This window comes from Oncorhynchus clarkii, chromosome 12, assembly GCF_045791955.1.
Source record: "Oncorhynchus clarkii lewisi isolate Uvic-CL-2024 chromosome 12, UVic_Ocla_1.0, whole genome shotgun sequence".
NCBI classification, from domain to species: domain Eukaryota; kingdom Metazoa; phylum Chordata; class Actinopteri; order Salmoniformes; family Salmonidae; genus Oncorhynchus; species Oncorhynchus clarkii.
The window spans coordinates 90,877,608-90,900,020 of record NC_092158.1 but is presented as its reverse complement, the minus strand read 5'-3'; the positions used below and the strand labels follow the sequence as shown (position 1 = coordinate 90,900,020).

Below are 22,413 nucleotides of genomic sequence, written 5' to 3'. Positions count from 1 at the left end.
CGTGGGTACATTTTCTTTCACTGGGTTTTATAGTAAAAACATGTTGAAAAATACTAAGGGCTGATCCTTGTGGACCGGGGCCCTAGTGGAGAGCTATAGGAGCCTGTGGATAAGGTTCAGCCACCACAGGTCTGTCCAGCAACAACAAGTCCAAATGTCTTCAGAAGAGGTTTATTCAGATAACGGGTTCACAACACCCAACTCTGAGAGTACTGACTAACGGGTTCACAACACCCAACTCTGAGAGTACTGACTGACTAACGGGTTCACAACACCCAACTTTGAGAGTACTGACTAACTAACGGGTTCACAACACCCAACTCTGAGAGTACTGACTAACGGGTTCACAACACCCAACTCTGAGAGTACTGACTAACGGGTTCACAACACCCAACTCTGAGAGTACTGACTTGCTGACAGTAAAGAGTACTGGCATTTACTGCTATGACATGATATAACTCTATACTGCTATGACATGATATATCGCTATACTGCTATGACATGATATAACTCTATACTGCTATGCCATGGTATAACTCTTTACTGCTATCACATGGTATAACTCTATACTGTTATGCCATGATCTAACGCTATACTGCTATGTCATGATATAACTCTACTCTATGCTGTGGCATGACATAACTCTAGACTGCTATGTCATGATAAAACTCTATACTGCTATGACATGATATATCGCTATACTGCTATGTCATGATATAACTCTACACTGCTATGACATGCATGATATAACTCTATACTGCTATGACATGATATATCGTTATACTGCTATGACATGATATAACTCTATACTGCTATGACATGGTATAACTCTTTACTGCTATGACATGACATAACTCTATACTGCTATGACATGACATAACCCTATACTGCTATGACATAACTCTATACTGCTATGACATGGTATAACTCTATACTGCTATGACATGACATAACTCTATACTGCTATGCCATGACATAACCCTATACTGCTATGACATAACTCTATACTGCTATGACTTGGTATAACTCTATACTGCTATGACATGACATAACTCTATACTGCTATGCCATGATATAACTCTATACTGCTATGACATAACTCTATACTGCTATGACATGATATAACTCTATACTGCTATAACTCTATACTGCTGTGACATGACATAACTCTATACTCCTATGACATGGTATAACTCTATACTGCTGTGACATGACATAACTCTATACTGCTATAACTCTATACTGCTATGACATGGTATAACTCTATACTGCTATAACTATATACTGCTATGACATGACATAACTCTATACTGCTATGGCATGATATAACCTAACAGGCTATCATAGAGAAATTCACTTACAGGACAAAGGCCCAGTTAGTGGTAAGCATATGACACATCTACACTAATGAATGACATAGAAAGTAACTGAAACGTGACTGTAATGTAACCAAGGTCTGCGCATGTGCACGAGGCCACGACGTGGATTAGTAACTGCCAGGAGGAAGGCACAGGCTACATCAGGCTACATGCTACATAAGGCTGAATACAGTGCACGGTAGCATGAGGCTACATCAGGCTACATGCTACATAAGGCTGAATACAGTGCACGGTAGCATGAGGCTACATCAGGCTACATGCTACATAAGGCTGAATACAGTGCACGGTAGCATGAGGCTACATCAGGCTACATGCTACATGAGGCTGAATACAGTGCACGGTAGCATGAGGCTACATCAGGCTACATGCTACATAAGGCTGAATACAGTGCACGGTAGCATGAGGCTACATCAGGCTACATGCTACATAAGGCTGAATAGAGTGCACGGTAGCATGAGGCTACATCAGGCTACATGCTACATAAGGCTGAATACAGTGCACGGTAGCATGAGGCTACATCAGGCTACATGCTACATGAGGCTGAATACAGTGCACGGTAGCATGAGGCTACAACAGGCTACATGCTACATAAGGCTGAATACAGTGCATGGTAGCATGAGGCTACATAACAGTTGTAAATGTCCATAAACACAGCTATTAAAGGTACTATGAACAGTATCTAACCAAACAATATTAACACTATTAACAGAATAATATAGAGGAGAAATATATATTTAATAAAATAAATATGACTAGTATTTTTTGTTGGTATTATGCCCAGCTCACCAGATGATGCGAGGACTGAGGCAATTGCCTCTTCTATCGGTGAGTCCGCCACTGCGCTCGTCTCTCAACTGAATTGGTTGAGTGCAGGCAGAATTGTCATGCTTTTCTGACACAAGACCAAAGCCCAGCGGTAGCCAGAGCAGTATACCAGACCAAACCAGACCAGTCCAAGTAGGCCAGACCTTGACCTGGCAGGAGGTCAAAACTAACAGACTACAGGCCACCAGCTGAGCTGGATGCTTTTTATACCTCACAAACCTTCTGTTACCTCTTTTCTCAACCTTTATCCCCAGGGGCGGCTTGGGACCGAAAATCGGCCCTGGCTTTTCTAACACACCGGCCCATTTTTGTTCCTTAAGACTCCATTATCAGCCAGATAATTATAATGCTACACAAAAAAAACAACAACAAACAAGTTAGGCAGGCTCAGTGGCCCAAAAAACGGACCAGGCAGGCCAGTCCACCTAGGGTGACCACATGTCTCGGATTGTGTGGGACCGCCCTGCATTTTGGCCCTTGGTTCGCAACCAAAAAATCATGTTCACACATTTTATTTTATCAAAGTATTCTAACGCCACTAATTTACAAAAAAAATGTCGATTTGATCTAAATTTCAGTCAGGCATTCCAACCTGTGGTGAAGCGAGAGCTTTTTCACTTGCCAACATCTGTCCAAAATAAGCCCCCCCCCCCGTTGTTAGTGTTGGAGACATGAGATTATCATCATTATATACGGATCTCAGTTTGCAGTAACGTTTCTCTTTTGACAAGATATATATCATAAGGATGTGGTACTGGCGATGTTAAACACTTCTCCAATCGTTGAGATCTGATATTCTGCGCAGAGTCAATGCGATACTTAGGCCAATGTCATATCGTCAACAAATAACGTTGTATAATGATTAGTTGCAGTGAATAAATCATGTAGGCTACATGGTCCCGCGAATGTCCCGCGAAATCATACATCTGTCCCGCATTTGGGTGCGGTCACCCTAATAAGTCCAACCCTACTTCGCCTATCCATTCGCTCCTCTTTCTCTCACTACTATGCTTTGTTAAATAGCAAGAGTCAGACATCCCACGGCTCCTTCCCTCTTAATGGCAAATGAATTAGGATTTGCGTCCCAGATGGCGCCCTACTCCCCATGATCAAGGCCCATAGGCTGCCTATCAAAACACCCTGCCCTCCTTAATTGCCAATTAACGACTAGCTCATGAGAGGGGATTCAAACTCTGTTCTAATCGTCTCATAGTCCAACAATATAACTACAATGACGTTTGTTTTTGAGTAGAATGGGGCCTCTTATTACGCACGGGGCTGCCACGGCCCGCTGGCTATTCTTGAGCTTCACCTTACCAGGCAGGTTGACTGCTCTGCTGGCGAGTGGATAGTTACAGCAACATGGGAGAGACGTGGCCAGCGCGCATTGCACCCGGGGCGGTTGAGACCTCGCACGAGCTTCGCCTGCCTTGACTTGCTTTGGTCCACAAACTCCCTGTGTCTCTCTCTCTCTCTCTGTGTCTCTCTCTCTCTCTGTGTCTCTGTGTCTCTCTCTTTCTGTCTCTCTCTCTCTCTCTCTCTCTCTGTGTCTCTCTCTCTTTCTCTCTCTCGCTGTGTCTCTCTCTCTTTCTCTTTCTCGCTGTGTCTCTCTCTCTTTCTCTCGCTCGCTCGCTCTCTTTTTCTTTTTCTCTCTCTCTTTCTCTTTCTCTCTCTCTCTCTGTCCACTAGCATCTGTTGTATGAGACTGAAAACACGCTCTCCCATGAGAAGGAACAGACGCGGCAGTTATTATAAGAAAGAGAACAGTAAAAAGTAATAACGATTGTGTGCGGGGCCGACGAAAATATCATGATATGGTTGAACAGAAGGGTTTGCTCAACATAAAACCTCCACGTGTCCTCCAGATTAGAAAATGCGCTAGTTGAGCTGAGTTTCCCGCCCTCAGCTAGCTACTGTTGCAGCCAGGCAGCAATCTCGTTATCATTGATTTGATGCGGAATGAATCAGCGCTGACACATCTCCACACTCAGCGAAGGAACAGCGCGGCACGTCGACGCGTCAACTGATGGACGGAGTGAAGCGTTAAAGTTATCCCGCGGGGCCCGGGGATCGTTGTTGTGGTGGGGAAAAAAACAACTGAGCCAGCAGTCACGGGAGCTAAATATTTGGATGCTATGCCCTTTTCGAAAGGAGGAGGACGAGAACTCGAGCGTTTTGATGGACTCTCGCTAATTTACTGGTAAGGGAGAACTCGAGAGAGATGACAACTCCAGCGTTTGTGTTGTGACACCATCATGTGTCACTTTTGGGTTGAGGTAGCTCTATTGGACGCCGCGCCCTATATATGGCTACTATGGTTGATGAAGTTAAAAACATTAGCTTGTCTGTCACTTAGGCTACTAGTCTACTGTTGTTATGCCGAAAGGAGGACGAGGACGAGAGTTTGAGCGTTTTGATGGACTCTCGCTTATCTATTGGTAAGAGAGGACTGGAGAGAGATGTCCGCAGAGTTTGTGTTCATCATGTGTCACTTTGTTCAAAAACATAAACTTGTCTGTCACCTACTAGGCTCCTTACTTTTGCTATGTCATCATGCGCTTTGGGCATGGTCTGGCTCTAGCCTTGTTCTCTGGCTGGTTTGGATTGGGACTATTCTGTGACCGATATCACGCATGTGTTGATACTTTGAGAAACTGTTATGGGATTATTAAACATACCAGTTTCAATGTTTTCACGGGAGGTGTTGTTGCTCATTGTGCTCCCCCACTCTTGTTTTGAGCCACAGACATTTGGAGAGTTGCGTGCGTCAGCGGGTTTGTATGTCCGGCACTGATTTATAACGGTGCAGACATCAAGTGCTACACATGAAAGATATACATTATACAAAGTTGTTACAGTTTGCTTAATATAGAGTTTAATTGTTTATTATGAATGTCGCTTCTATTTACTTCCTATTTAATTTCCGAGGACTCAGTAAACCTAATCTCCTATATCCAGATTTATCAACGGAAGCCCATGAGGATACTAACCATTGGGATGAGAGTCACACTATCGCTGAACAAATCCGACCCGTATTCAGGCTACAATAGATAGTTATATAACGTGTCTCTGGCACTGCTGTGTGAACCACTGCTACCCATCACGCATCTCCATGGCGCAGCGCGGGTAAGGCTTTCTCTTGGTATACATACGTGTCTTGGTATTGTAGCCTATACTGTGACTCCAGATCAACTAGATTACACGTTTTTTTGTATTTGTGCAACATGTGATCTTTAGAGCAGCCTTTCCAATGTACAGTTAGTAACCTCGAGGCGGACGTGATGGCGCGTGGATGTGTTTGTGCAGCACCGTGTGTGTTTGGAGAGATGGTGAGAGAGAGGGATGGAGAGAGAGAAATAGAGGTAGAGTAGAAAGAGAGATAGGGAATGGGAGATAATGGAAGAGTTGTAGAGAGAGAGAGGGGGGGGGGGGTGTAGAGGTAGAGAGCAGGGTGCGGTGTGTTGCCTGCCCTGCCAGGGGAGGAGTCACTCTCTCTGCCTGGTGACTTGCAGCTAAATTTAGGAGCTGACAGGACAGGACAGGGTTGACAGTAGGACAGGGTTGACAGTAGGACAGGGTTGACAGTAGGACAGGGTAAGCAAGGACCACTTAATAAGCACAGGACCAGCCGTGGGAGGTACTATAGCAGCGTACACACACACACACACACACACACACACACACACACACACACACACACACACACACACACACACACACACACACACACACACACACACACACACACACACACACACACGCTGCTGTCCCCTGAATGACTCTGTCTGTTCTATCTGTCTCTCTCTCTCTCTCTCTCTCTGTCTGTCTATATGTCTGCCTCTCAATCTCTCTTTGTTGACTGTTCTCTCCCTCCCTCCCTCCCTCTCTCTAACTCTGTTTCGCTATTTCTCTCTTTCAATCCCTCCCTCCCTCTCACACACACAAACACACCCTCCCTCAGGAGCGTTCACTCACTCCCTCCCTGTGCGGCCACAGCACCACTCGTACTCCATCAGCCATGTCCTCCGTCACCTTACCTGAACTCTGGGATTACTTTATAATGTACATGACCGGAGTGAAAGAGTTTAATCCACATACCCGGGAACTTGACCTGAGAATGTTCCCCGTGAGGATGACCAGTACCTGTCAGAACAGTAGAAGGTAGGTGTTGTGTTGTACTGACCAGTACCTGTCAGAACAGAACCAGGTAGGTGTTATGTTGTAATGACCAGTACCTGTCAGAACAGAACCAGGTAGGTGTTATGTTGTAATGACCAGTACCTGTCAGAACAGAACCAGGTAGGTGTTATGTTGTAATGACCAGTACCTGTCAGAACAGAACCAGGTAGGTGTTATGTTGTAATGACCAGTACCTGTCAGAACAGTAGAAGGTAGGTGTTATGTTGTAATGACCAGTACCTGTCAGAACAGTAGAAGGTAGGTGTTATGTTGTAATGACCAGTACCTGTCAGAACAGAACCAGGTAGGTGTTATGTTGTAATGACCAGTACCTGTCAGAACAGAACCAGGTAGGTGTTATGTTGTACTGACCAGTACCTGTCAGAACAGAACCAGGTAGGTGTTATGTTGTAATGACCAGTACCTGTCAGAACAGTAGAAGGTAGGTGTTATGTTGTAATGACCAGTACCTGTCAGAACAGTAGAAGGTAGGTGTTATGTTGTAATGACCAGTACCTGTCAGAACAGAACCAGGTAGGTGTTATGTTGTAATGACCAGTACCTGTCAGAACAGAACCAGGTAGGTGTTATGTTGTAATGACCAGTACCTGTCAGAACAGAACCAGGTAGGTGTTATGTTGTAATGACCAGTACCTGTCAGAACAGAACCAGGTAGGTGTTATGTTGTAATGACCAGTACCTGTCAGAACAGAACCAGGTAGGTGTTATGTTGTACTGACCAGTACCTGTCAGAACAGTAGGTGTTGTGTTACAGCAGGATATAACAGGTAGGTGCATGATAGGAGTGTGTGTGTGTGTGTGTCGAGTCGATGTTTGTTTTGACTGCTTTATAAGACCATCCACACTGCTGTTACCAAGGTGACGATGCATGGCAACTCTAAACCGGCGGTTCTCAATCAGTGGGTCTGGGCCCGCGGTCGGGACACACACAGCCCGTTCCTACCAGGTCACAGCATAGGACTGGACTGTGTAGAGGTCAGACGTATTGTTTTGTTGACCTAGACTGGAGGGTCACAGGAAAATAGGGAACATATGAAAGGTTGGCCTTGGCTCAAAAACGTGTGGCAATCATTGTTCTTTAATGTGTGGGAGTCATTGTTCTTTAATGTGAGGGAGTCATTGTTCTTTAATGTGAGGGAGTCATTGTTCTTTAATGTGAGGGAGTCATTGTTCTTTAATGTGAGGGAGTCATTGCTCTTTAATGTGTGGGAGTCATTGCTCTTTAATGTGTGGGAGTCATTGCTCTTTAATGTGAGGGAGTCATTGCTCTTTAATGTGTGGGAGTCATTGCTCTTTAATGTGTGGGAGTCATTGCTCTTTAATGTGAGGGAGTCATTGTTCTTTAATGTGAGGGATCAGTGTTATTTAATGTGAGGGAGTCATTGTTCTGTAATGTGTGGGAGTCATTGTTCTTTAATGTGAGGGAGTCATTGTTCTTTAATGTGTGGGAGTCATTGTTCTGTAATGTGTGGGAGTCATTGTTCTTTAATGTGAGGGAGTCATTGTTCTTTAATGTGTGGGAGTCATTGTTCTTTAATGTGAGGGAGTCATTGTTCTTTAATGTGAGGGAGTCATTGTTCTTTAATGTGAGGGAGTCATTGTTATTTAATGTGTGGGAGTCATTGTTCTGTAATGTGTGGGAGTCATTGTTCTGTAATGTGTGGGAGTCATTGTTCTTTAATGTGTGGGAGTCATTGTTCTTTAATGTGAGGGAGTCATTGTTATTTAATGTGAGGCAATGTTCTTTAATGTGAGGGAGTCATTGTTATTTAATGTGAGGCAATGCTCTTTAATGTGAGGGAGTCATTGCTCTTTAATGTGAGGGAGTCATTGCTCTTTAATGTGAGGGAGTCAATGTTCTTTAATGTGAGGGAGTCATTGTTATTTAATGTGAGGCAATGCTCTTTAATGTGAGGGAGTCATTGCTCTTTAATGTGAGGGAGTCATTGTTCTTTAATGTGAGGGAGTCATTGTTCTTTAATGTGAGGGAGTCATTGTTCTTTAATGTGAGGGAGTCATTGCTCTTTAATGTGTGGGAGTCATTGTTCTTTAATGTGAGGGAGTCATTGTTCTTTAATGTGAGGGAGTCATTGTTCTTTAATGTGTGGGAGTCATTGTTCTGTAATGTGTGGGAGTCATTGTTCTGTAATGTGTGGGAGTCATTGTTCTTTAATCTGAGGGAGTCATTGTTCTTTAATGTGAGGGAGTCATTGTCCTTTAATGTGAGGGAGTCATTGTTCTTTAATGTGTGGGAGTCATTGTTCTGTAATGTGTGGGAGTCATTGTTCTTTAATGTGAGGGAGTCATTGCTCTTTAATGTGAGGGATCAGTGTTATTTAATGTGAGGGAGTCAATGTTCTTTAATGTGAGGTAATGTTCTTTAATGTGAGGCAATGTTCTTTAAGGTGAGGCAATGTTCTTTAAGGTGTGGTATGTAATTGCTGTCATGTGCTGCCTGTCTGGCTGATAATGTACCGTTGGTGCATGATACCCAGAGTCATGATAACGATAATCGGCCCTGTAGAAGTCCAATCCACATACAGCAAGCAGAAACCCAATGCTTCCGTGCTGTGCTGCCTGCTTGCCCTTGCATTTGTGCAGATTTCTAAGAGATAGCAGTTGCGATGACTTGGTTACTCAGGTAAGAGAGAAAAACCTCTCTTTCTTGTCTTATAGTTGTGCTCTTTTGTTGTGTTTCTTAGTTGGCAGATAGTTGGTTGTGTATCTTTTTTTTTGTTTGTGTTTTTTGTTGTTGAATTTTACCCCTTTTGTCTCCACAATTTCGTGGTATCCAATTGTTTTAGTAGCTACTATCTTGTCTCATCGCTACAACTCCCGTACGGGCTCGGGAGAGACGAAGGTTGAAAGTCATGCGTCCTCCGATACACAACCCAACCAAGCCGCACTGCTTCTTAACACAGCGTGCATCCAACCCGGAAGCCAGCCGCACCAATGTGTCGGATGAAAACACCGTGCACCTGGCAACCTTGGTTAGCGCGCACTGCGCCCGGCCCGCCACAGGAGTCGCACTGCATTTCATTGCAGTGTTCTTGTCTTGGAAATGTTGTTTTAAGTTTTTCATCAATATGTATATATTTGAGGAGATGGAGATGTCTATATACAGGCTATATGCTGTCTGTTACGTTCGTTTAAAGATGGATTAGACCAAGGTGCAGGGGGGTTCTGTCACGCCATGGTCTTAGTATTTAGTGTTTTCTTTATTAATGTGGTCAGGCCAGGGTGTGACATGGGTTTATTATGTGGTGTGTTTTGTCTTGGGGTTTTTGTAGGTATTGGGATTGTGGCTTAGTGGGGTTAGTCTAGAATAGTCTATGGCTGTCTGGAGTGGTTCTCAATCAGAGGCAGGTGTTTATCGTTGTCTCTGATTGGGAACCATATTTAGGCAGCCATATTCTTTGAGTGTTTTGTGGGTGATTGTTCCTGTCTTTGTTGTCACCAGATAGGCTGTTTAGGTTTTCTCACAGTTATTGTTTTGTTAGTTTATTCATGTATAGTTTTCTTAATTAAAAAACCATGAATAGAAACCACGCTGCATTTTGGTCCGCCTCTCCTTCACCTAAAGAAAACCGTTACAGGTACATTTTCCTTTTATTAAATGACACAGAAAACCCCCCAACAAAATACAAAACCGAACGTAAAGTTCTGCAGGGCTGAACAGCAACTACGCAAAAAAAACCAAGATCCCACAAACTAAGTTGGGAAAAAGGGCTGCCTAAGTATGATCCTCCATCAGAGACAACGATAGACAGCTGCCTCTGATTGGGCACCATACCCGGCCAACGAAGAAATAGAAAAACTAGAATGCCCACCCAAATCACACCCCGACCCAACCAAATAGAGAAATAAAAAAGTATCTCTAAGGTCAGGGCGTGACACTGTCATGTATACTCATTCTGTTCTGGTTGGATGCTGTCATGTATACTCAGTCTGTTCTGATTGGATACTGTCATGCACGCTCAGGTATTCTGTTCTGACTGGAGACAACACAGATCCTGACTGACTTGGTGTGTGTGTGTTTCTTTAGTCTGCATAGATACATAGACCCTGACTGACTAACTGACTGACTCATGACCTCATGCACCCAACCCCCCCCCTCAGATGAATCAACACATTCTGGTTATGTCACATTGTTTTACTGTGGGCTACTTGACCTGTGGGTTACATTGTTTTACTGTGGGCTACTTGACCTGTGGGTTACATTGTTTTACTGTGGACTACTTGTCCTGTTGGTTACATTGTTTTACTGTGGACTACTTGTCCTGTGGGTTACATTGTTTTACTGTGGACTACTTGTCCTGTTGGTTACATTGTTTTACTGTGGACTACTTGACCTGTTGGTTTCATTGTTTTACTGTGGACTACTTGTCTTGTTGGTTACATTGTTTTACTGTGGACTACTTGACCTGTTGGTTACATTGTTTTACTGTGGACTACTTGTCCTGTGGGTTACATTGTTTTACTGTGGGCTACTTGTCTTGTTGGTTACATTGTTTTACTGTGGACTACTTGTCCTGTTGGTTACATTGTTTTACTGTGGACTACTTGTCTTGTTGGTTACATTGTTTTACTGTGGACTACTTGTCCTGTTGGTTACATTGTTTTACTGTGGGCTACTTGTCCTGTTGGTTACTGTTGGTGTTACTGGGAGATGATGCACTATAATTTGTCCTAGCCATGTAGTAGATCTGTTTGTGCTGTCTGACCAACTCCTATGCTCATTGTCAGATCTGAAACCAGGCTATACTGATTATATTTGTCCTGTTGTATTGTCAGATCTGAAACCAGGCTATACTGATTATATTTGTCCTGTTGTATTGTCAGATCTGAAACCAGACTATATTGATTCTATTTGTCCTGTTGTATTGTCAGATCTGAAACCAGACTATATTGATTCTATTTGTCCTGTTGTATTGTCAGATCTGAAACCAGACTATATTGATTCTATTTGTCCTGTTGTATTGTCAGATCTGAAACCAGACTATATTGATTCTATTTGTCCTGTTGTATTGTCAGATCTGGAACCAGACTATATTGATTCTATTTGTCCTGTGAGTATTGTCAGACCTGGAACCAGGCTATGTTGATTCTATTTGTCCTGTGTGTATTGTCAGATCTGGGAACCAGGCTATATTCATTCTATTTGTCCTGTTGTATTGTCAGATCTAGAACCAGGCTATACTGATTCTATTTGTTGTGTGAGAGTGATGTTGTCATGTACTGTCATGTTGTGTCTTGTCTCTGTCCTTTCCCTTCACCCTGTCTCCCTCTGCTGGTCGTTGTTAGGTTACCTTTTCTCCCCCTCTTTCCCCCAGCTGTGCCTTGTCTCCTCCTAACCACCTCGTCACCCCTTTTCCCACCTGTTCCCTTTTTCCCTCTGATTAGGTCCCTATATCTCTCTCTGTTTCTGCTCCTGTCCTTGTCGGATTCTTGTTTGTTGTGTTTCATGCCTGAACCAGACTGTCGTCATGTTTGCTGTAACCTTGTCTTGTCCTGTCGGAATCTGCCGGTCCGTCTGAGCCTACCTATGTTTGGTAATTAAAGAAGCTCTGTTTAAGTTAATTCGCTTTTGGGTCCTCATTCACGCACCGTAACAGAAGAATCCGACCAAGAATGGACCCAGCGACTTCGGATCCTCGCCACTCAGCCGTCGGGATCCAGGGAGCGATGCTAGGCAGACACGAGCAGGAATTGTCTGCTGCTCGACATGCCGTTGAGACCCTGGCCACCCAAGTCTCCAACCTCACAGAACAGGTTCACCATCTCCGCCTCGATCCACCGGCCACTTCCAGGGCTTTTGAATCTCCGGAGCCCAGAATCAATAACCCGCCGTGTTACTCTGGGGAGCCCACTGAATGCCGCTCGTTCCTCACCCAGTGTGATATTGTGTTTTCTCTCCAGCCCTACACTTTCTCCAGGAGCACTGCTCGTGTCGCCTACGTCATATCTCTCCTTATTGGACGGGCTCGTGAGTGGGGCACGGCAATCTGGGAGGCAAGGGCTGAGTGTACTAACCAGTATCAGGACTTTAAGGAGGAGATGATACGGGTTTTTGATCGATCTGTTTTTGGGGAGGAGGCTTCCAGGGCCCTGTCTTCCCTATGTCAAGGTAATCGATCCATAACAGACTACTCTATTGAGTTTCGCACTCTTGCTGCCTCCAGTGGCTGGAACGAGCCGGCTTTGCTCGCTCGTTTTCTGGAGGGTCTCCGCGCAGAGGTAAAGGATGAGATTCTCTCCCGGGAGGTTCCTTCCAGCGTGGATTCCTTGATTGAACTCGCTATTCGCATTGAGCGACGGGTTGATCTTCGTCACCGAGCTCGTGGAAAGGAGCTCGCGTTCTCCGTTGCCCCCCTCTCCGCATCACTACCATCTTCCTCTGCCGGCTCGGGTGCTGAGCCCATGCAGCTGGGAGGTATCTGCATCTCGACTAAGGAGAGGGAACGGAGAATCACCAACCGCCTCTGTCTCTATTGCGGTTCCGCTGGTCATTTTGTCACTTCATGTCCAGTAAAAGGCCAGAGCTCATCAGTAAGCGGAGGGCTACTGGTGAGCGCTACTACTCCTGTCTCTCCTTCAAGATCCTGCACTACCTTGTCGGTCCATCTACGCTGGACCGGTTCGTCAGCTTCCTGCAGTGCCTTAATAGACTCTGGGGCGGAGGGCTGTTTTATGGACGAGACCTGGGCTCGGGAACATGACATTCCTCTCAGACAGTTAAAGGAGCCCACGGCCTTGTTCGCCCTGGATGGTAGTCCTCTCCCCAGGATTCAGCGTGAGACGCTACCTTTAACCCTCACTGTCTCTGGTAATCATAGTGAAACCATTTCTTTTTTAATTTTTCGTTCACCTTTTACACCTGTTGTTTTGGGCCATCCCTGGCTAGTTTGTCATAATCCTTCCATTAATTGGTCTAGTAATTCTATCCTCTCCTGGAACGTCTCTTGTCATGTGAAATGTTTAATGTCTGCTATCCCTCCTGTTTCCTCTGTCTCTTCTTCACAGGAGGAGCCTGGTGATTTGACAGGGGTGCCGGAGGAATATCACGATCTGCGCACGGTGTTCAGTCGGTCCAGGGCCACCTCTCTTCCTCCACACCGGTCGTATGATTGTAGTATTGATCTCCTTCCGGGAACCACCCCCCCCCGGGGTAGACTATACTCTCTGTCGGCTCCCGAACGTAAGGCTCTCGAAGATTATTTGTCTGTAGCTCTTGACGCCGGTACCATAGTCCCCTCCTCCTCTCCCGCCGGAGCGGGGTTTTTTTTTGTCAAGAAGAAGGACGGGTCTCTGCGCCCCTGCATAGATTATCGAGGGCTGAATGACATAACAGTGAAGAATCGTTATCCGCTTCCTCTTATGTCTTCAGCCTTCGAGATCCTGCAGGGAGCCAGGTTTTTCACTAAGTTGGACCTTCGTAACGCTTACCATCTCGTGCGCATCAGGGAGGGGGACGAGTGGAAGACGGCGTTTAACACTCCGTTAGGGCACTTTGAATACCGGGTTCTTCCTTTCGGCCTCGCTAACGCTCCAGCTGTCTTTCAGGCATTAGTCAATGATGTCCTGAGAGACATGCTGAACATCTTTGTTTTCGTTTACCTTGACGACATCCTGATTTTTTCACCGTCACTCCAGATTCATGTTCAGCACGTTCGATGTGTCCTCCAGCGCCTTTTAGAGAATTGTCTTTTTGTGAAGGCTGAGAAGTGCTCTTTTCATGCCTCCTCCGTCACATTTCTCGGTTCTGTTATTTCCGCTGAAGGCATTAAGATGGATCCCGCTAAGGTCCAAGCTGTCATTGATTGGCCCGCCCCTAAGTCACGCGTCGAGCTGCAGCGCTTTCTCGGCTTCGCGAACTTCTATCGTCGTTTCATCCGTAATTTCGGTCAGGTGGCAGCTCCTCTCACAGCCCTTACTTCTGTCAAGACGTGCTTTAAGTGGTCAGTTTCCGCCCAGGGAGCTTTTGATCTCCTCAAGAATCGTTTTACATCCGCTCCTATCCTTGTTACACCTGACGTCTCTAGACAGTTCGTTGTCGAGGTTGACGCGTCAGAGGTGGGCGTGGGAGCCATTCTTTCTCAGCGCTCCCTCTCTGACGACAAGGTCCACCCATGCGCGTATTTTTCTCATCGCCTGTCGCCGTCGGAACGTAACTATGATGTGGGAAACCGCGAACTGCTCGCCATCCGGTTAGCCCTAGGCGAATGGCGACAGTGGTTGGAGGGGGCGACCGTTCCTTTTGTCGTTTGGACTGACCATAGGAACCTTGAGTACATCCGTTCTGCCAAACGACTTAATGCGCGTCAGGCGCGTTGGGCGCTGTTTTTCGCTCGTTTCGAGTTCGTGATTTCTTATCGTCCGGGCTCTAAGAACACCAAGCCTGATGCTTTATCTCGTCTCTTCAGTTCTTCAGTAGCCTCCACTGACCCCGAGGGGATTCTCCCTGAGGGGCGTGTTGTCGGGTTGACTGTCTGGGGAATTGAGAGGCAGGTAAAGCAAGCGCTCACTCACACTCCGTCGCCGCGCGCTTGTCCTAGGAACCTTCTTTTCGTTCCCGTTCCTACTCGTCTGGCCGTTCTTCAGTGGGCTCACTCTGCCAAGTTAGCCGGCCACCCTGGCGTTCGGGGTACGCTTGCTTCCATTCGCCAGCGTTTTTGGTGGCCCACCCGGGAGCATGACACGCGTCGTTTCGTGGCTGCTTGTTCGGTCTGCGCGCAGACTAAGTCCGGTAACTCCCCTCCTGCCGGCCGTCTCAGGCCGCTTCCCATTCCCTCTCGACCGTGGTCTCACATCGCCTTAGATTTTGTCACCGGACTGCCTTCGTCAGCGGGGAAGACTGTTATTCTTACGGTTGTCGATAGGTTCTCTAAGGCGGCTCATTTCATTCCCCTTGCTAAGCTTCCTTCTGCTAAAGAGACGGCACAAATCATCATCGAGAATGTTTTCAGAATTCATGGCCTTCCGTCAGACGTCGTTTCGGACAGAGGTCCGCAATTCACGTCTCAATTTTGGAGGGAGTTTTGCCGTTTGATTGGGGCTTCCGTCAGTCTCTCTTCCGGCTTTCACCCCCAGTCTAACGGTCAAGCAGAACGGGCCAATCAGACTATTGGTCGCATCTTACGCAGTCTTTCTTTTCGCAACCCTGCGTCTTGGTCAGAACAGCTCCCCTGGGCAGAGTACGCCCACAACTCGCTTCCTTCGTCTGCGACCGGGCTATCTCCTTTTCAGAGTAGCCTCGGGTACCAGCCTCCGCTGTTCTCATCTCAGTTCGCCGAGTCCAGCGTCCCCTCCGCTCAGGCTTTTGTCCAACGTTGCGAGCGCACCTGGAAGAGGGTCAGGTCTGCACTTTGCCGTTATAGGACGCAGACTGTGAGGGCTGCTAATAAGCGTAGAACTAAGAGTCCTAGATATTGTCGCGGTCAGAGAGTTTGGCTCTCCACTCAGAACCTTCCCCTTAAGACGGCTTCTCGCAAGTTGACCCCGCGGTTCATTGGTCCGTTCCGTATTTCTCGGGTCATTAATCCTGTCGCAATTCGACTTCTTCTTCCGCGATACCTTCGTCGCGTCCACCCGGTCTTCCATGTCTCCTGCATCAAGCCCGTCCTTCGCGCCCCCGCTCGTCTTCCCCCCCCCCCCCCCCCCATCCTTGTCGAGGGCGCACCCATCTACAGGGTCCGTAGAATTTTGGACATGCGTCCTCGGGGCCGTGGTCACCAGTACCTCGTAGATTGGGAGGGGTACGGTCCTGAGGAGAGGAGTTGGGTTCCCTCTCGGGACGTGCTGGACCGTGCGCTGATCGAGGATTTCCTCCGTTGCCGCCAGGTTTCCTCCTCGAGTGCGCCAGGAGGCGCTCGGTGAGTGGGGGGGTACTGTCATGTACTGTCATGTTGTGTCTTGTCTCTGTCCTTTCCCTTCACCCTGTCTCCCTCTGCTGGTCGTTGTTAGGTTACCTTTTCTCCCCCTCTTTCCCCCAGCTGTGCCTTGTCTCCTCCTAACCACCTCGTCACCCCTTTTCCCACCTGTTCCCTTTTTCCCTCTGATTAGGTCCCTATATCTCTCTCTGTTTCTGCTCCTGTCCTTGTCGGATTCTTGTTTGTTGTGTTTCATGCCTGAACCAGACTGTCGTCATGTTTGCTGTAACCTTGTCTTGTCCTGTCGGAATCTGCCGGTCCGTCTGAGCCTACCTATGTTTGGTAATTAAAGAAGCTCTGTTTAAGTTAATTCGCTTTTGGGTCCTCATTCACGCACCGTAACAGATGTTGTCACTGTGAGAGGTTGGTCTGGTGGAATATCTATTTGTGCTGTCTAACCAACTCCTACTGTATGGTCATTGTCACAAGACAGTACAAACACATCTGGAACCTGGGGTGCATTCATTCAGACCAACACTGTAGCACACAGTTGCAAAACGTTTTGCAACGGAAACAAGAGTTTCTATTGGACAGATTTAGGTTCTTCCTTGGTTCTGGCCTTGCTAGGGAGTTTTTCCTAGCCACCGTGCTTCTACACCTGCATTGCTTGCTGTTTGGGGTTTTAGGCTGTGTTTCTGTACAGCACTTTGAGGTATCAGCTGATGTGAGAAGGGCTATATAAATACATTTGATTTGATTTGAGGTAGGGCCCTCCCTGTTTCGTTCTGTTGTCTAGTCTTCTGTTGGCTTCCGTTTGGTTGGTTTGGTTCCTAGTGAATACACCCCAGGGCTATGTTTCATGGTTGGTTTGGTTCCTAGTGAATACACACACCCCAGGGCTATGTTTCGTGGTTGGTTTGGTTCCTAGTGAATACACCCACCCCAGGGCTATGTTTCATGGTTGGTTTGGTTCCTAGTGAATACACACACCCCAGGGCTATGTTTCATGGTTGTTTGGTTCCTTGTGAATACACCCACCCCAGGGCTATGTTTCATGGTTGTTTGGTTCCTTGTGAATACACCCCAGGGCTATGTTTCATGGTTGGTTTGGTTCCTAGTGAATATACACCAGGGCTATGTTTCATGGTTGGTTTGGTTCCTAGTGAATACACCCACCCCAGGGCTATGTTTCATGGTTGGTTTGGTTCCTAGTGAATAACCCCAGGGCTATGTTTCATGGTTGGTTTGGTTCCTAGTGAATACACCCCAGGGCTATATTTCATGGTTGGTTTGGTTCCTAGTGAATAACCCCAGGGCTATGTTTCATGGTTGGTTTGGTTCCTAGTGAATAACCCCAGGGCTATGTTTCATGGTTGGTTTGGTTCCTAGTGAATACACCCCAGGGCTATGTTTCATGGTTGGTTTGGTTCCTAGTGAATACTTCCCAGGGCTATGTTTCATGGTTGGTTTGGTTCCTAGTGAATACACACACCCCAGGGCTATGTTTCATGGTTGGTTTGGTTCCTAGTGAATACACACACCCCAGGGCTATGTTTCATGGTTGGTTTGGTTCCTAGTGAATACACCCCAGGGCTATATTTCATGGTTGGTTTGGTTCCTAGTGAATAACCCCAGGGCTATGTTTCATGGTTGGTTTGGTTCCTAGTGAATACACCCCAGGGCTATGTTTCATGGTTGGTTTGGTTCCTAGTGAATATACACACCCCAGGGCTATGTTTCATGGTTGGTTTGGTTCCTAGTGGATACACACACCCCAGGGCTATGTTTCATGGTTGGTTTGGTTCCTAGTGAATACACACACCCCAGGGCTATGTTTCATGGTTGGTTTGGTTCCTAGTGAATACACCCCAGGGCTATGTTTCATGGTTGGTTTGGTTCCTAGTGAATAACCCCAGGGCTATGTTTCATGGTTGGTTTGGTTCCTAGTGAATACACCCCAGGGCTATGTTTCATGGTTGGTTTGGTTCCTAGTGAATATACACACCCCAGGGCTATGTTTCATGGTTGGTTTGGTTCCTAGTGAATACACACACCCCAAGGCTATGTTTCGTGTTTGCCCTATTTGTCCTGTTGGTATACGGTTGTTACTGTGAGATGATGAATTGTAATTAATGTTCTGTTCATATTCGGCCTATCCTGGTCCCAGATCTGTTCTTACTGTTTGATGCATTGGGTCTGTAATGAGAATGTCCTGTGGTTCTAATCCTCAGACAGACTCTATTGTCATAGGGCAGAACTGTATGAGTTTACCCTTGAAGTTAATTCATTATCATCCCATTCATACTGTAATAAGTCATGTTATTAATGGGGTCTATCAAGCTTAGTTTGTTTACAGAAATGCAGATTCACCCTGGCTGGGTTCTGTGTGAGTGGTATCCCCTGATTCCTCTACTGTGACCTTGCTTGAAGAACTGGCCAGGTCGCAATTGTAAATGAGAACTTGTTCTCAACTTGCCTACCTGGTTAAATAAAGGTGAAATAAATAAAATAAAAAATAATCAGCATTTTCTAGAGACATTTAATGAGAACTTAATGTGAATTTACATGTAAACGTTTGTGATGCTTGTTGTCATATAGGAGTGGGGTCAGTCTGCATAAAATCTACACATTCACTTTCTGAAACACCGTAAACACCTTACTGTAGGACTAGCTAGGGCCACACTATAAACACCTTACTGTAGGACTAGCTAGGGCCACACTATAAACACCTTACTGTAGGACTAGCTAGGGCCACACTATAACCACCTTACTGTAGGACTAGCTAGGGCCACACTATAAACACCTTACTGTAGGACTAGCTAGGGCCACACTATAAACACCTTACTGTAGGACTAGCTAGGGCCACCCTATAAACACCTTACTGTAGTACTAGCTAGGGCCACACTATAAACACCTTACTGTAGGACTAGCTATGACTACACTATAAACACCTTACTGTAGGACTAGCTAGGGCCACACTATAAACACCTTACTGTAGGACTAGCTAGGGCCACACTATAAACACCTTACTGTAGGACTAGCTAGGGCCACACTATAAACACCTTACTGTAGTACTAGCTAGGGCCACACTATAAACACCTTACTGTAGGACTAGCTAGGGCCACCCTATAAACACCTTACTGTAGGACTAGCTAGGGCCACACTATAAACACCTTACTGTAGGACTAGCTAGGGCCACACTATAAACACCTTACTGTAGGACTAGCTAGGGCCACACTATAAACACCTTACTGTAGGACTAGCTAGGGCCACCCTATAAACACCTTACTGTAGGACTAGCTAGGGCCACACTATAAACACCTTACTGTAGGACTAGCTAGGGCCACACTATAAACACCTTACTGTAGGACTAGCTAGGGCCACCCTATAAACACCTTACTGTAGGACTAGCTAGGGCCACACTATAAACACCTTACTGTAGTACTAGCTAGGGCCACCCTATAAACACCTTACTGTAGGACTAGCTAGGGCCACACTATAAACACCTTACTGTAAGACTAGCTAGGGCCACACTATAAACACCTTACTGTAATACTAGCTAGGGCCACACTATAAACACCTTACTGTAGTACTAGCTAGGGCCACACTATAAACACCTTACTGTAGGACTAGCTAGGGCCACACTATAAACACCTTACTGTAGGACTAGCTAGGGCCACACTATAACCACCTTACTGTAGGACTAGCTAGGGCCACACTATAACCACCTTACTGTAGGACTAGCTAGGGCCACCCTATAAACACCTTACTGTAGGACTAGCTAGGGCCACACTATAAACACCTTACTGTAGGACTAGCTAGGGCCACACTATAAACACCTTACTATAGGACTAGCTAGGGCCACACTATAAACACCTTACTGTAGGACTAGCTAGGGCCACCCTATAAACACCTTACTGTAGGACTAGCTAGGGCCACACTGTAAACACCTTACTGTAGGACTAGCTAGGGCCACACTATAAACACCTTACTGTAGGACTAGCTAGGCCACACTATAAACACCTTACTGTAGGACTAGCTAGGGCCACCCTATACACACCTTACTGTAGGACTAGCTAGGCCCACACTATAAACACCTTACTGTAGGACTAGCTAGGGCCACACTATAAACACCTTACTGTAGGACTAGCTAGGGCCACCCTATACACACCTTACTATAGGACTAGCTAGGGCCACACTATACACACCTTACTATAGGACTAGCTAGGGCCACCCTATACACACCTTACTGTAGTACTAGCTAGGGCCACACTATAAACACCTTACTGTAGTACTAGCTAGGGCCACACTGTAAACACCTTACTATAGGACTAGCTAGGGCCACACTATAAACACCTTACTGTAGGACTAGCTAGGGCCACACTATAAACACCTTACTGTAGGACTAGCTAGGGCCACCCTATACACACCTTACTGTAGGACTAGCTAGGGCCACACTATAAACACCTTACTGTAGGACTAGCTAGGGCCACACTATAAACACCTTATTGTAGGACTAGCTAGGGCCACACTATAAACACCTTGCTGTAGGACTAGCTAGGGCCACACTATAAACACCTTACTGTAGGACTAGCTAGGGCCACACTATAAACACCTTACTGTAGGACTAGCTAGGGCCACCCTATATACACCTTACTATAGGACTAGCTAGGGCCACACTATAAACACCTTACTGTAGGACTAGCTAGGGCCACACTATAAACACCTTACTGTTGGAGATTCTCTCTCTCTCTCTCTCTCAGATATCAGAGAGAGAGAGAGAGAGAGAGAGAGAGAGAGAGAGAGAGAGAGAGAGAGAGAGAGAGAGAGAGAGAGAGAGAGAGAGAGAGAGAGAGAGAGAGAGAGAGAGAGAGAGAGAGAGAGAGAGAGAGAGAGAGAGAGAGAGAGAGAGAGAGAGGAGTTTGTGGACTGACAGTAGCAGTTTTTGGTTGAGTTCTGAGCCTCAGCAATATGGCAGAGGCCATGTTAAGCTTCTCTTTATTGGTAGAGGAGGTATTAACATGATGCTAGCTACTCATCATAATAGTGTTAAGCCCTCATCCTGGGCCTCTCTAGAAAACTGCATATTACCATTACCACTATAGTTATCATCACCCCAGGTCTTAATGTATTATAGTTATCATCAGCCCCGGTTCTTACTGAATCAATATATTATAGTTATCATCACCCTAAGTCTTACTGGATCAGTATATTATAGTATCATCACCCCAGGTCTTACTGTATCAATATATTATAGTATCATCACCCCAGGTCTTACTGAATCAATATATTATAGTATCATCACCCCAGGTCTTACTGTATCAATATATTATAGTATCATCACCCCATGTCTTACTGTATCAATATATTATAGTTATCATCACCCCAGGTCTTACTGTATCAATATATTATAGTTATCATCACCCCAGGTCTTACTGGATCAATATATTATAGTTATCATCACCCCAGGTCTTACTGTATCAATATATTATAGTATCATCAGCCCAGGTCTTACTGTATCAATATATTATAGTATCATAACCCCAGGTCTTACAGGATCAATATATTATAGTTATCATCACCCCAGGTCTTACTGAATCAATATATTATAGTTATCATCACCCCAGGTCTTACTGTATCAATATATTATAGTATCATCACCCCAGGTCTTAACGCATCAATATATTATAGTATCATCACCCCATGTCTTACTGTATCAATATATTATAGTTATCATCACCCCAGGTCTTACTGGATCAGTATATTATAGTTATCATCACCCCAGGTCTTACTGAATCAATATATTATAGTATCATCACCCCAGGTCTTACTGAATCAATATATTATAGTATCATCACCCCAGGTCTTACTGTATCAATATATTATAGTTATCATCACCCCAGGTCTTACTGTATCAATATATTATAGTTATCATCACCCCAGGTCTTACTGGATCAATATATTATAGTTATCATCACCCCAGGTCTTACTGTATCAATATATTATAGTATCATCACCCCAGGTCTTACCGTATCAATATATTATAGTTATCATCACCCCAGGTCTTACTGGATCAATATATTATAGTTATCATCACCCCAGGTCTTACTGTATCAATATATTATAGTATCATCACCCCA

The 22,413-nt window shown here is 45.6% G+C and overlaps 1 protein-coding gene across 1 annotated transcript in view; it reads left to right on the top strand.

Annotated features, from left to right (window-relative positions):
• The first annotated feature begins 5,279 nt into the window (after window positions 1-5,279).
• Window positions 5,280-22,413, top strand: part of LOC139422598 (syntaxin-binding protein 4-like) — a 113,915-nt gene continuing 96,781 nt past the window's right edge. The window contains exon 1 of the mRNA XM_071173743.1: window positions 5,280-5,330. Within this exon, the coding sequence (XP_071029844.1) occupies window positions 5,317-5,330 (14 nt within the window). The 5' untranslated portion in view covers window positions 5,280-5,316. The remainder of the gene's footprint in view (window positions 5,331-22,413) is intronic.